Source organism: Bos taurus, chromosome 15 (genome assembly GCF_002263795.3).
Source record: "Bos taurus isolate L1 Dominette 01449 registration number 42190680 breed Hereford chromosome 15, ARS-UCD2.0, whole genome shotgun sequence".
NCBI classification, from domain to species: Eukaryota; Metazoa; Chordata; class Mammalia; order Artiodactyla; family Bovidae; genus Bos; species Bos taurus.
This window is the reverse complement of record NC_037342.1, coordinates 63,720,345-63,735,291: the sequence shown is the minus strand read 5'-3', so window position 1 is coordinate 63,735,291 and position 14,947 is coordinate 63,720,345. Positions and strand designations below refer to the sequence as shown.

The 14,947-nt window shown below is 37.0% G+C and overlaps 1 protein-coding gene across 1 annotated transcript in view; it reads left to right on the top strand.

The window, feature by feature from the left end:
- The window catches only part of CSTF3 (cleavage stimulation factor subunit 3), a 67,433-nt gene extending 54,507 nt beyond the window's left edge, over positions 1-12,926 (top strand). Inside the window, exons 11-21 of the mRNA NM_001099700.1 lie at positions 2,026-2,135; positions 2,524-2,640; positions 2,903-2,977; positions 4,327-4,470; positions 4,837-4,939; positions 6,907-6,976; positions 8,275-8,470; positions 10,549-10,702; positions 11,423-11,517; positions 11,660-11,720; positions 12,225-12,926. Coding sequence (NP_001093170.1) covers positions 2,026-2,135; positions 2,524-2,640; positions 2,903-2,977; positions 4,327-4,470; positions 4,837-4,939; positions 6,907-6,976; positions 8,275-8,470; positions 10,549-10,702; positions 11,423-11,517; positions 11,660-11,720; positions 12,225-12,427 — 1,328 coding nt within the window. The 3' untranslated portion in view covers positions 12,428-12,926. The remainder of the gene's footprint in view (positions 1-2,025; positions 2,136-2,523; positions 2,641-2,902; positions 2,978-4,326; positions 4,471-4,836; positions 4,940-6,906; positions 6,977-8,274; positions 8,471-10,548; positions 10,703-11,422; positions 11,518-11,659; positions 11,721-12,224) is intronic.
- The last annotated feature ends 2,021 nt before the right edge of the window (positions 12,927-14,947 follow it).

The window sequence follows — 14,947 nt, the reverse complement described above, 5'->3', positions numbered from 1 at the left end:
TTATCCTATAGGTTACCAAGGCTGTTTTTTTTTTATCCCCAGGCTTTTTTCCTCTTATGTTTCTCAGACTCAATAATTTCTATAGATGTCTCCATGTTCACTGGCCTTTATTTTATCATATACAGTATGCTGGTGAGCCCGTTTGGTGAATTCTTCATTTCAAATATTCTACTTTTCAGTTCCATAAATTTCCATTCTAGGAATTTTTATATGTATTACAGTTTTCTTTTTTCTGTTGAGATTCCATGGCCATTACCATCTTTCTCTTTCTGTCCTTGAATATATTTAAAATAGTTACAAAACCTTGTCTGCCATTGAGGGTTTGATTTCTTTTCCTCTTGACTGTAGGTCACATTTTTTGTTTTGTCAGAAGTCTGGACATTTAAAAAAAAATTTCTGGACATGTAAATGATATATAGTAAAGACTAGATTCTGTTATCTTCCTCTGAAGAACGTTGGGTTTTATTTTAGCAGGGAGTTAAATTACTGGCAGATCTCGACTTTGTGGAGGCTTGGTTTTACAGTGTTAGGATGAGCCTGTGTTAGTGGCCTTTATCTCATGGTAAATCTCTTAGTCCTGGGATATAGTCTTTACTCTTAAGACAATGGAAAGTTCAAGGTGTTTACTCAGAATCCCTTAACCTGATGGGAGTCAGAATCCAAACATGGTCTCCATTACAGTGGGCAGCTGATGAGATATCACTCCAGCTCTTTCAGCTCTTATTTCTGCTCGGGCTCTTTGTATTTTTTCCTGTGGATGTCTATTTTAGAGTCAGTTAAAAATTTGAGGGCATTTATGTCCAGATTTTCAGCCTCCACCTTCTGTTGTTCTCTTTTGGGGGATTTTTCCCCCTTAATTTCCGGTTGCTTTTCTAACCCAGAGCTCCATGTCACTTACCTCAAGCTGGTAAAACTTCAGCATTTGACTTGAGCTCTAGCTATCCCAGAACTATACACACAGGGCTGTGTATTTGAGGGGAATAGCATATTAAATACATGTCTACAATTTTTAAAAATTCAAGTTTTTTAGTGCTCAGGCCTCTCTGATTTCTTTTTCTTTTGGTCATTCTCTGGTGCCTTCAAATTGTTGCTGTTTGTATTGTTGATGATTTTTTTTTCCCTACGAGAGTTAGTCTTATACAGACTACTCTGCCACTGCTAGCACGAGACTTTGGAACTTAAAAAGACTCCGCAATCTTGCCTTGTTCTCTTAACCTAGCAAGTACTGTTTCCTTTGCCTGCACCATTTTTGTATCTGCTCCTGTCCTTCCTGCCTCTCCTTACACTCTCATCTGACCAGATTCTATCCCTTCTTCAGGTTTCGCTTAGATGTCAGTTCCTTAGTGAAGCCTTTCTTAAGTCTCTAAACTATGTTAAGTCCTGCTGCTGTAAGTTAAGATTACACTGTACTTTCCTCATCGTGCTTATTTTCACAATTGTTTTCTTAATATCAATCTTCCCAAAATATTGCAGACTTCTTGAATATAGGAAGTCTTAGTTACTGGTATATTCACAGTGTCTTTCACATTCCTTAGCATATAGTTCGGAGAAGGCGATGGCACCCTACTCCAGTACTCTTGCCTGGAAAATCCCATGGATGGAGGAGCCTGGAAGGCTGCAGTCCATGGGGTCGCTGAGGATCGACACGACTGAGCGACTTCACTTTCACTTTTCACTTTCATGCATTGGAGAAGGAAATGGCAACCCACTCCAGTGATCTTACCTGGAGAATCCCAGGGACTGTGGAGCCTGGTGGGCTGCCGTCTATGGGGTCGCACAGAGTCGGACATGACTGAAGTGACTTAGCAGCAGCAGCATATAGTTGATACTCAATAAATATTAGTTTAATAAATGGTAAATGAATGGGTTTGGGTGGATGATAATAATCACTGAAGTTTTTTATTTCTAATTATCATTCATTATTGAGGGGCCTGTCTTAGCCTGAAAATTTAGTTGTGATACTTATATGGACAGTTTTATAAATAATGTTTATTCTAATTAAATGTTGCAAATGTCTTCTCTTAGTCATGTTTGCTTATGAACAGTGCCTGCTGGTGCTGGGCCATCACCCTGATATTTGGTATGAAGCTGCCCAGTACCTTGAGCAATCAAGCAAACTGTTAGCAGAGAAGGGGGTGAGTGTTCATTTTTTCCCCCCTTTTTGGTCTTTTCATGGTTTTGATATAGCAATAATTTACTAAAAGTATAACACTGAATTTTGGTAATAATGTGTAAGAATTGAAACTTGAATCTTATGTCACTATGAATCTTAGTGACCCTGTGATTAGACTAGCTTAGAATGAAAACATAGCGGCTCTTTTTTAATGCATTAAAGTGATGAATCACTTAGAGCACTTAGATAATTCTTTTTTATGTTGAAATAATGGAAGAAGTCTTTGGAATTTTTTAAGAATCCAGAAATGCATGTATGTCCATAGGTATATACATATGATGAGTCTGTGTTTTATTCTCTTTCAGCTACCTTAAAATTACTGTAAGTGAGCTTTCTTTTTTCTCTCCTAGGATATGAATAATGCCAAATTATTTAGTGATGAAGCTGCTAATATATATGAAAGAGCCATAAGCACTTTATTAAAGAAGAATATGCTTCTTTATTTTGCATATGCAGATTATGAAGAGGTAAGTTAAAATATTTAGAACTTTCTTATAATTGGTATTTTTTTACTGCAGCACTGAATTTTTTTTCCTAGCTGCTTCGCCAGGCATGTTTCTTTTTGAAGACAGAGATAATGCAAAATGAACCGTTATTAGTCCTTAGCTCATTATATATTTATGCTCAAAGCAGGTGCCTTTGTGGGATGCAGCCTCTGGATTCCTCAGAGCTCAAATCCTGCTTGTTTATGAGTATATATTTATATCCACTTCTTCTCTACCATCTTAGAGTCGCATGAAGTATGAGAAAGTTCACAGTATATATAACAGACTTCTGGCAATTGAGGATATTGATCCCACCTTGGTAAGTAACTTTATAAATCTCTTTCCCACCTTTGCAGTCTGCTTTTATAAAAAAGTTTTTTAATCTATATAAAGTAAAATTTACTGTTTTGTTGAATTGTTAGTTCTGTGAATCTTGACTAATAACATAGTCATGGGACAACCATCACAATTAAAATATAAAACACTTAAATCACCCCACAGAATTTCCCTCATCTGACAACCCTTCCCTGTCTCCCAGTCCCTGACAATTACTGAGGTACTCTCTGCTCTATTTTTTTTTAAAGTCCAGAAGTATGAAACAGCTACAGTGGGGCTTTTTCTAACACCTTCCTCGTGAGCATAGTTTGAATGCTATGTAATTGTTGCTTAATAAATATTTCTTTTTAAGTAAATAGAGGCAAGAGAAACCAACATTCTGGGAAGCAGTTAGACAGGAACTCACTTTATCCTGAATTCTACTCTATAACAGTGGTTTTCAAAGCCACTATTTTTGCAAAAGTGCAGTGGAACTCTTTCAGTTGGAGGAGAAGTGGACAGGCCAACGCATGGGGCTCTAGACCCTCTGCCTCACGTCAACTACAGATCCATTCCTTTTTTGTCTGTCTACCTTGGGGTTCCACTGCTTGCATTTAGTCATCTTTTAAAAATTCGTTTAGCAGCCTGCATCTGTGCTATACACTGTGCTAGATTCCAGCAGTATAATGACAAATAAGTTAAATTTCATTCCTCAAGTAACTCATAGTTCATTCATCTGGGCAACGAGGTTTGGCATCATCAAAACTGGGCCAGTCAGGAGCCTACTCAACAGTCACCCTGTGTATAGTCCAGAGACCTTTGTTCATCGAATAAATATTGCATATTCATTATGTGTTAGGTACTCTGTTAGTGCAAAGTATAAAATGATTCAGTTATCAATGAAGTTACATTATATGTTCTTTAGAAAATAGAGTAGTGGGTTTTTAAAGCAATAAATCAAGAAATTCTAGTATTTTCTAGTATTTTCACTTTTATTCCTTAGGGTTTAATTAGCATGTTTGGAATTAGATGATTGTAATGATTATAAGACCTTGTGACTTTACTAAAAATCACAGAATTTTACATTTAAAGGGTGAATTTTGTGCTATGTGAATTATATCTCAATTTTAAAAAATTAATTTGCATGCATCTTTAATACCAGAAAAAAATTGCTTACGGATTTAAATACTGCAATATCTATAATCTTATTGATACTTTTCAATTTCTCAGGTATTCAAATTGCTTTCTTATACAGCAAAACATGTTAGTATAGAAGTATGGTGAGCCTGTATTAGATCCCACAGGCATCACATTCTACCTAATCTATAGAAAACAAATGCTTTTTTTGCATAGGTATATATCCAATATATGAAATTCGCAAGAAGAGCTGAAGGGATCAAATCTGGAAGAATGATATTTAAAAAAGCAAGAGAAGACACCAGAACCCGCCACCATGTCTATGTCACTGCAGCACTCATGGAGTATTACTGTAGTAAGGCAAGTCCTGAAATAAGATACAAAGATAGAGTAATTTCCTTTATCTGAGATAAATTAATTAAAAGAAAGGCAGTCCTAGTTTCTATTATTAAACTTTAATTCTTCTGTATCATAAAGGAGACCTAAGTGTATCTGTGTAAAATTACATGGAGCATTGTTCATATCCCCTCTGCCTGCTAATTTATACCTTATTAAACTCCATATTTCTGAATCTAAATCCCCTGAATGGTATTTAGTGCTGCAGTTTTTACATGATTTTAATATCCATTTTAATCTTAATGTACTTAGTCATATTTAAATTTAGTTTTAATATTCTTTGAGTATCTTATCTGATGGAAATCAGTACTTTGCTTTCTTTACTTCTAGGACAAATCTGTTGCCTTTAAGATTTTTGAGCTGGGGCTAAAGAAATATGGAGACATTCCAGAATATGTCCTGGCCTATATTGACTATCTTTCTCACCTCAATGGTAAGTAGAGTCTAGATCTGTAATGGTTAATATTAAACCATCAATGTCATTCTTTGATATTATGTTCCTGGAATTTTTCCCTCTGCAGAATGGTCTTTAATTCTGCAGCACATTCCCAACAGTAGTAGGAATAAAGCCACAAGTCTCAAGCCACGAAAACTTAAAGATGCCCAAGTAGTAGAGTAAAATGCCCTGAGGCTACTGGGGAAGAGATTTCAAAAAGAAACATTGTGTTTATGAGCATCTTTATCTTTATTTTTCTATTTTGTTGTAATAATAATAATGGCAATCCTTTATTGGGTTCCTACCTTAGACCAGGCACAAGACTAGAGAATTCGTATATGTATGTATGTATCTCATTTAGTCAACTTAACCACACCACAATCCAGGATATGTAATTTCTTGACTAAAAATGATCTGGTATAAAAACTGATTTAAGAAAGAAATATAAAAAATTATGTGTCATGTAAATAATTAGATGTTAAACTTAGATATCACAGGTGTATATTAATGATTTTAATATTTTAGAAAAATATAACATTCTGTCTACCTACATAGTTCAGTTAAGTTCAGTCGCTCAGTCGTGTCCAACTCTTTGTGACCCCATGAATCACAGCATGCCAGGCCTCCCCGTCCATCACCATCTCCCAGAGTTCACTCAAACTCACGTCCATCGAGTCGGTGATGCCATCCAGCCATCTCATCCTCTGTCGTCCCCTTTTCCTCTTGCCCCCAATCCCTCCCAGCATCAGAGTCTTTTCCAATGAGTCAACTCTTCGCATGAGGTGGCCAAAGTACTGGAGTTTCAGCTTCAGCATCAGTCCTTCCAATGAACATTCAGGACTGATCTCCTTTAGGGTGGACTGGTTGGATCTCCTTGCAGTCCAAGGGACTCTCAAGAGTCTTCTCCAACACCACAGTTCAAAAGCATCAATTCTTCGGCGCTCAGCTTTCTTCACAGTCCAACTCTCACATCCATACATGACCACTGGAAAAACCATAGCCTTGACTAGACGGACCTTTGTTGGCAAAGTAGTGTCTCTGCTTTTCAACATGCTATCTAGGTTGGTCATAACTTTCCTTCCAAGGAGTAAGCGTCTTTTAATTTCATGGCTGCAGTCACCATCTGCAGTGATTTTGGAGCCCCCAAAAATAAAAGTCTGACACTGTTTCCACTGTTTCCCCATCTATTCCCCATGAAGTGATGGGACCAGATGCTTAGTAGAAAAGAATAAAACTTAAAACATGACTTTGTATTTCAACTTAGTGATTCTACTCTCTGGAAGAGGACTTAACTCCAGAAAGTAAGTCGGTGGAGCATTTACTTAAAAAGAAATTTCTTGTATGAAATGAATGTCCTCACCAGTTTTATATTATTTTGCTTCATTTTTTAGAATAGTTACTAGTGTGTATAATGTTTTTTACTGTAAAATTGAGGATGGAATCTGATGTCAGCTTTGTTGTTGTTAAGTCACCTCGTCGTGTCTGACTTTTGTGAGTCCATGGACTGTAGCCCTCCAGGCTCCTCTGTTCATGGAATTCTCCAGCCAAGAATACTGGAGTGGGTTGCCATTTCCTTCTCCAGGAAATCTTCCCAACCCAGGGATTGAACCCACATCTCCTGCATTGCAGGTGGATTCTTTATTGCTGAGCCACCAGGGAAGCCCAATGTCAGCATTATTATCTTCTGAAATCATCCATGTTCATCTACCACCCCACCCACCTACTCAGTACCTTTTGTTTAGTGTGGTCTGGCTTCTAGTTGCAGGTCCATTACTCAGTTAACAATGAGCTGAATCAATTTACTTCATCTTTTTGAACCTCAAGCTTCCTCACATATAAATTCTGGTTGTGATAATACTTAGACCCCTCTGCGTAAGATTTTTGTGAGGATACAATGAGATAATGCTTTGTTAAATTATAGAACTAAATTTTTTTAATATTTAAAATTTTCTTTAATATCCTAGAGGACAATAATACTCGAGTTTTGTTTGAACGAGTTTTAACATCTGGAAGTCTTCCTCCTGAGAAATCTGGGTAAGCCATTGTGAAAACTTACCGGTCAGGTTCTAATGGCAGCTTTAATACTTGAACTGTAGTCTATGGGATGAATGTTTGCTTGTTGTGAGTCTTAAGTTTCAGTAGAAATTTCCCTTCTCTTTTGAAGTTTCATTTACAAATGGCTGCCTGCAATATTTTCATACCTGTTTAAGATTTGTTAAAAATTTTTTTTTGCATACTGACTAGGATTATTTTGAGAGATGCCTTAACAATTTGTTATTAAATATTTTAATATATCTTTCTCTATATCCCTATAAATTGATATGAACAAATTAGGGCAGAGTTCTGAAATTTTTGTATCTCTTTTTCAAGAGCAAAGACTCTTACAAAATGAAAGTTTGTTTGACAGGTTCCATCCCTGATTTATGGTTTTGACTCTGTCCCTTATACCAGAGGAACAACATGGTCTAGTGGTGCAGTGAAAGCAGGAAGGCTTTGGAGTCTTGGGTTCAAACTCCAACTCAGTCAGCTATACCTTGGGCAGGTTTCCTAACTTTCCCAGTTCTTACTTTCTTGTTGAGTAGCAATAATGTCTACCAGTATAGAAGTTTTGCAATAGTCCCCTACCTAGCATAAAATAGGAAGTCACTGTATTACTTTAGTACAGAAGTGCTTAGTAACATTTTAAGTAGAGTCTCAGAGAATTAATTTTGGCTGTTAGAACAGTGGTGAGGCACTAATTTGTCCCCAGTGATCCCTATTACTGGGAAAAAATAGAGAACAATCATGTTAGATTTTGAAATGTATTTTTATTCATACATTGCACAAAGAATGTAGTCTACATTTTAATTCATGCCACTACAAAATGGTGAAGTCATATCATTCAGGAGTAATTGGAAATCTAGGTTCCTTTTCAACTCTTCCCCACCTAGAGTCGGTTTACTGTCTCTAGGATAAATGTCTCATTGACCACAAATGATAGGAAGTAGGCTAAATAAGAAAAAACAAAAAACCCTTAAATATGAAAGTATTTAGGGTGAAAGGTTATGATGACTTTCAGATGTTGAGTTATGATCACTTTCAGATACTTAAGTGAAAACAAATATAGCAAATATTTGGGGAAGCAAATATAGCAAAATATTAATGACGACTGAATCTAGGTAATGGAATATAGGTATTCATTATACTACTCTATGTTTTGAAGTTTAGAAATCTTTATAATAAAAAAAAATAGATTCTTATAATTTAAAAAAGGGGGAGGAAGGGAACTGGAAGATTTTTGTAAGTCCCAAACCCAGGATGGTGAAGTATTGATTATATTTATTTTCTTACAGAGAAATCTGGGCCCGATTTCTAGCTTTTGAAAGTAATATTGGTGATCTAGCTAGTATACTCAAAGTGGAGAAAAGACGGTTTACAGCATTCAAAGAAGAGTATGAAGGCAAAGAAACAGCTTTACTGGTAGACAGATACAAGTTCATGGATCTATATCCTTGCTCTGCAAGTGAACTAAAAGCACTTGGGTATAAGGTATGTACTTGGGCTTACGATGTGTGTGATGTCTGTACTTTCCCAACGTTTTAGAAGAGTTCATGGACAAACTTTAAAGTAAATTCTGAAATTGAAATTAGTCTAGTTTTATTATAGATTTGCAGAATACAAAAAGTTCAGGGATTTTCCTTGGGTTTGTGAAATATTATCAACAGTACTGAACAAAATGAGAATTAAAATGAGATTTAACAAACTTTCATTCTTTCCCTGAAATTGTCAATGCCTTATTTCTTACATTTTGTGGGCAGGTGGACAATCTGAATGTCACTTGTTAGTTTTTCTCTAACAGTTCTTAAAACTAAGGAGTGTGTTTTGATAGGAGATCTTAAACCAAATGTAATTCCTGCTATATATGTTGTAGATATAATGAAGAAACTTTATAGCTTTGTAAATCCATAAATTTCTTTGAAGTGTTTGTATCTTTAAACAGGGCTCCTTCAGTGGACGCCTTTAGGAAATTATTTAATCGGCCAAAAATTTCGTTCCAGTTCTGGAACAAAACTGGAACAAACTTTTTGCTCAACCCAACAGCTTATCTAGGAATGGAACTCCTCTATTTGGACTACTGCATCATTAAGAAAACAGACCTGGAACCTGAACTCATTCAGGCCAAAAGGAAAGATTAATAGCCTAGAAATAGCCCTTGGTGAGAAACCATTGCTCTATCAGTGCTTGATTTTTCTGTGTCAGGTGAACAAAGACCAGATGAAAATCCAAGGGGAAGCTATATCCATAAGAGTCCTGGATTGATTGGTCTCCTTAAGCCAGCCAGCATTAGGATGTTCCTCACCATCATTCTTCATTTCCTCACTGCCCTCTTTTAGCCAGAGTCTCACTGGTCTTGTGTCTGAACCAGATTAAAATAAACTTCAGACCTTTACATTAATGGAAGCTCCAGTTGTGTGCCAGCCCCATATTCCTATGCTGAACTAGGGTTACTGCTCAGGGATGAGGGGATTCTGCTCCTGGTTTAACAAATTGTTAATGAAAAGCCAAAGGCATTTTTAAGACTGTTATGTGGAATCTTTAGACTGTTTCAACTTTGCCAAGTTGAAAATGGAAATTAAGGAAGTTAATGAAAGTATCTTCGTGAATTTTCCATCTTGTATTTCTGTTTATATTCTGTGTATTTGGGAAGGATCATTATGCTTTCGTGTGTGGCACATAAGTGAGAGAGTGGGAAAGAGAGGAAAAAAAGCAATTCTCAGTGGGTGTTCTCATTTAGATTTGCCACCAACTGCATATGAGCAAGTTTTGAGAACATGAGATTCTCTTATATCCCTTAATGCTGGCAAAAGAGGCTCTCTCAGAGTTGCTCTCAGCCCTGGCAGACATTGCTGGGACACTGAAAAGAAGACAGAATGGGTGTGAGGTCAGAGAGGCCTGTGCTCTCAACTCCTCTGTCTGCTTCTTAGCCATATAACCTTGGAGATAGCAGAACCTCTGCAGAACCTCTCTTTGAGCGTTAGTCCCTTCTGTAAAATGGAGGTGATCGTATCTACCTCCTCAAAGAGTGAATGAACGGCAAAAATTGACAAACAGTGGTTATTCAACAAACATTCCTTCTCCCCTGTAACAGTATGTTGGGAATAATTTTTCATTTCATTAGCAAAATCTTATGAACTAACGTAGGTGATAAGCTTTGTTAGGTTTCATGAAAGAGCACCTTACTTAATCAGCTTCTTCACTTAGAAAGAACCTGATGGATGATGTTCGGTTTTAGTGGAAAGGAAATATCAGAAAATATCTAAAACTGCAGATTTTCTTCCAAATTACCCCACCTCTACCTGGTATTTATTACCTACCAGGTATATACATCTACCCGGTATGTATTACCTACAAAAGGATCCTACAAATGTCCCACCTGGTGGCACTGAGTCTAATGACTCTTAACACTTGTCAGTCTTCACTGTCATGGAAGTTCTCACTTTTCTTTCTCCATTCTCGCTATGGTTTTAACCCAGTTATTTAGTGTATCCTCAGGAGTGTAGAATTGCACAGTTCTACTCTGTAAGTCCCTTTTTCAGGTTTAGGATTCTTCTGTTCTGCATTTTCAGGATGTCTCCCGTGCTAAGCTAGCAGCTATAATTCCAGACCCAGTTGTAGCTCCTTCTATAGTGCCTGTTCTGAAAGATGAAGTGGATAGAAAACCAGAATACCCTAAACCAGACACTCAGCAGATGATTCCATTTCAGCCACGACATTTAGCACGTAAGCCATGACTTTAGATCCAGTACTGAGCCCTCAGTTTGTTTGTTGGTTTAAATCCAGAGGTGTGTGGGGGTTGGAGGGGGCAAATTAATGTGACCTTTCCATTGTAGGTTAATAATTAGACTCAGGGTCAATAATGACAAGTGATTTGGCTATATAATCTTTGAATCAAGATGAGTCTAAAATGTCTTAAACAAAAAACCTCACTGATCCAGATTGCAGTAACGCATTTGGCAGTGATCCTTAAGAGAGTTTTCTGAAACGCCGCTACATACAGGTTACCTGCACAGCTGGAAACTTACTTTGGCGATATTTGGTATTGTTTATAGTTACTAATATGTAGTAGTCTCTGAATTCTATTTGAACAAGGCCCTTACAATAAAATATGTTACTGTATAACTGACTTTAAATGGGCTTGCTGAAAAAATGACTTGTGAGGCTTAGACATGATCTTTGACAAAAACTGACGAACTCAGGGTCTGGATCATCTTACGCAGTCTCTTGTTTACTTTCTGCCCCCAGGGGCCATGAGGTTGAGACTGCTTTCACTGTCTCACCCACTTGAGTTTGGTCAAACATATAAAACACTAACAACATTTTAAGATGTTTTTAAGCAACATAGACTCTTTGTACATAGTAATTAATGTACAAATTACTTGTGCTAGTTATTACACGTATAGAAATTCTTCCGTCCCATTCCTCCATTCCTTTCCCTTACAGCTCCGGGCTTGCACCCTGTCCCCGGTGGAGTGTTCCCAGTGCCACCTGCAGCAGTTGTTTTAATGAAACTTCTCCCTCCTCCTATTTGTTTCCAGGTTTGTTCACCATTTTCATGACAGATACTTGCTCTATGGGTAAATATAGTAATTATGTATTTTTTTATCCTGGGAAATACAAAGTGGGGCTATTTTAACTTGTCAGATTATTGGGGATTAAGTTTTCTTTGTGTCAAAACAGGGTCCTTTTGTACAAGTGGACGAACTAATGGAAATTTTCCGAAGATGCAAGATACCAAATAGTAAGTGATTGAGGCTCCATTTTTAGAGTGGAATTCACATTATTGTCTCCAAGACAGGAGAGATCGCCATGGAAGCTTCCAAAACCAGCTAGCCACCTTGCAGCAGTACAGTGACACCTCACAGGGGTCCAAACCCTCTTTGGTACAGAGAGGCCAGTTCATGTTCTAATTCTGCTAAGAAAAATATCATAAAAAGCTTATCTTTTCTCTTCATGTGAACATGCACTATCAGATTTTGCTTATGAAAACTTTATTAATTTTAACCGTAGTTTTTTGTCTTTATTTAGTGTCAGTAGTACTATCTAAGAATTTGCTAATAGGACGCTACAAAATGATAAAGTATTCAAAGTAGTACATATGTTTTCCTTCACAGCATACTTTTTTTTTTAATTGGGCTATAGGTACTTAACAATGTTGTGTTAGTTTCTGCTGTGTAACAAAGGGAATGACACAGTAGCACGCTTGGAAACACCCTCCAATAGTCCTTTTGTTTTGCTTCAACAGCAGTTGAAGAAGCTGTGAGGATCATTACTGGAGGAGCCCCAGAGCTAGCGGTAGAAGGCAACGGCCCAGTGGAAAGTAATGCAGTGCTCACGAAGGCTGTCAAAAGGCCCAACGAGGATTCAGATGAAGATGAGGAAAAGGGAGCTGTGGTTCCCCCTGTTCATGACATTTACAGGGCAAGGCAGCAGAAGCGAATCCGGTGAGGCAGGTGTAGCACCCGCCTCAAGAAAACTCTTATCCTTTTGCCTCTAAGTCATATGTTTAAAAGAGACAATGCTTTGTTACAAAGTTCTTGGAAACAAAGTTGTATTGTCATTGGTGCCTCTATCATATGGTTCTCAAGAACAACCAAGCAACCTACATGAATTTTAGGATTTGGAATAGACCTATGCTCTAAGCAGAACTAGGTTTTCAAAAGTGTGAGAACAGTACTAAGTGGCAGAACCACATTTTGTTCCTGCTTCAAGGGTGTCTTGTATGTACCACTTGAAGACTTGTGGGTTTTCAACAGTTTTATTTTAAAAACTGGATGGCTTATGATTGTAAAGCATTTTATCACATTTTCTGAAAACAGCTGTTTTGGTTTGCTTATGTAGAGTCCTGCCTTATTGTTCGTTTTATTTATGGCAGAATGTACGGAATCGGTTTTGTAGTTTAACATTTTAAAACAATCCTTTAAAAAATAAAAGGATCTCAAAAAAAGTCATGTCTCCTGCTGCTGCTTTCGTTCACATCTGAAATAGCAGCTCATGTTGTTCAGCCAACACAGTTTACAAATAAACGTCAACAATACAAGTCATCTTGTATTTACCATATATACAACTATTGTCCTTTCCTGGTCTTTTTTGCTACTATTGGAAAACATGAGGGATCCATTTTTAAGAGGTAAATTAAACATTTTAGAAATCCTCAAATATGAATGCATTTTCCCCGAATTAAATCTGAGGGAGACTGCGATATTTTATCTTTCGTCTCTCTTAAAAGTGAAATAAGTGTGGCATTCCTGTAATCACTCACTGTCTTGCTCTCACATGTATTTCAGTGTTGATTAAAGAAAAACTACTGGCTGGCTGCACTAGCCCTCGCCAACGGTCCACACTCAGAGTGTGGAGTGTGTTTCGCGCTGAAGAAATCCACTTCTTACCGATCAAAGAAAACTGTGGCCAAGCAACCAAAAACTGATTACAGTGAGCAAAAATTTATCCTTAAAAAATAAGTCAGAAGAATTGTTTTGCTCTTTGTTAGGAGCATTACCTCCTCTAGGCTCATTTTTAGAAAACTAGACCAAAAACAAGTTGAGCCCTGAGGATTGTGATTCAGAATGAAGGCTAAAAATAAGGACAAAAAAAAAAAGAAAAAACCAAGAGGAAAAGTAGTAAGGCTATAAAAAGAGAATCTTACATATTGGGTACACAGTTTAGAATTTGAATTCAAGTGTGATTAAATTTCAGCTTCAAATATTTCTACAAATGAAGAAAAGTTCTATCAGTTTCTTATATAAACTTACATGTAGCAAGGTTATACTTACCGAAGTTGATCACAAGTGTGTCTCCAGTATTTTACCAATAAAGCTGACTAAAATTTCCTTAAAACAAAGTCAGCTCTATCGCAGATTTTGTTAAGTATCATTTTTAAGCTGTGTGGGTTTTCTTTTTAATATCATAGTTATCAACAATACAATCTGAAAGGCACAAGTAGTACCACATAGCAGACTTTAAAATACAGATATGGAATCTGCTAGAGTGCTATCGTTGGGTAGTGTATTGAAGACAACTGATTTCAAATACCTGTAATGGTCTGTAAGAGTGTTTCCATATGAGCAAACAAAGCCATATGATTATGCAAGGAAAATGATCCTTTTTTTTTTTTTTTTTAAACATTGTAACAAAACACACATACACACCCCTACCTACCTTGGTGAAAAGTGCTACTGAGGACTGCTGCTGCTGCTGCTGCTGCTGCTGCTGCTGAGTCGCATCAGTCGTGTCCGACTCTGTGCGACCCCATAGACGGCAGCCCAACAGGCTCCTCTGTCCCTGGGATTCTCCAGGCAAGAACACTGGAGTGGGCTGCCATTGCCTTCTCTGGGGACTAAGGACTGTTAAGGCCATTTATATGTATTATAATTGCTCCTACTGCATTTATTTCTAAGATTTTTTCCCCTAGAAATTATATGACATTTAAACTTCAAACAGATTATTTCTTGTTAAGAAGAAAACATTTTCTTAATATTCTATATATATATGTAGAACTTAATGTTCTGTCTAAATATATGCACTTTTGGTTTTTAGTATGATTCTGTGTGAATGTTTGATAATTCCTTCATCTAACATCAAGTAGCATGATGTTAGAAATCTGAACTCACTTTTGGAACTCTGTGTGCAGACTCCTGGGGTATATATAGCCAGCCCTACATGTCCAAGGACTCATATATCCATATTGCTGGATGCAGAGAAATTACCAAAAGATATTCATATCTTTCCTCTTCATAAAAACAACGATAGCATCTCCCCACAATTCTAGAACTGGATGAAATTTAAGGACCATAAATCCTTCCTAAACAAAAATCAGTCAAACTCTGGCTGTTAGCACTAAATTTCAAACAAGAGGTTTTATCTATGTAGCCACATAAAGTAAAAGGTTATAGCTACCTAGTAAATATAAAAGTGATCAAATGTACTACTGGAAAAGAACAAAAATATAAAACCATTTTTGTCAGCATG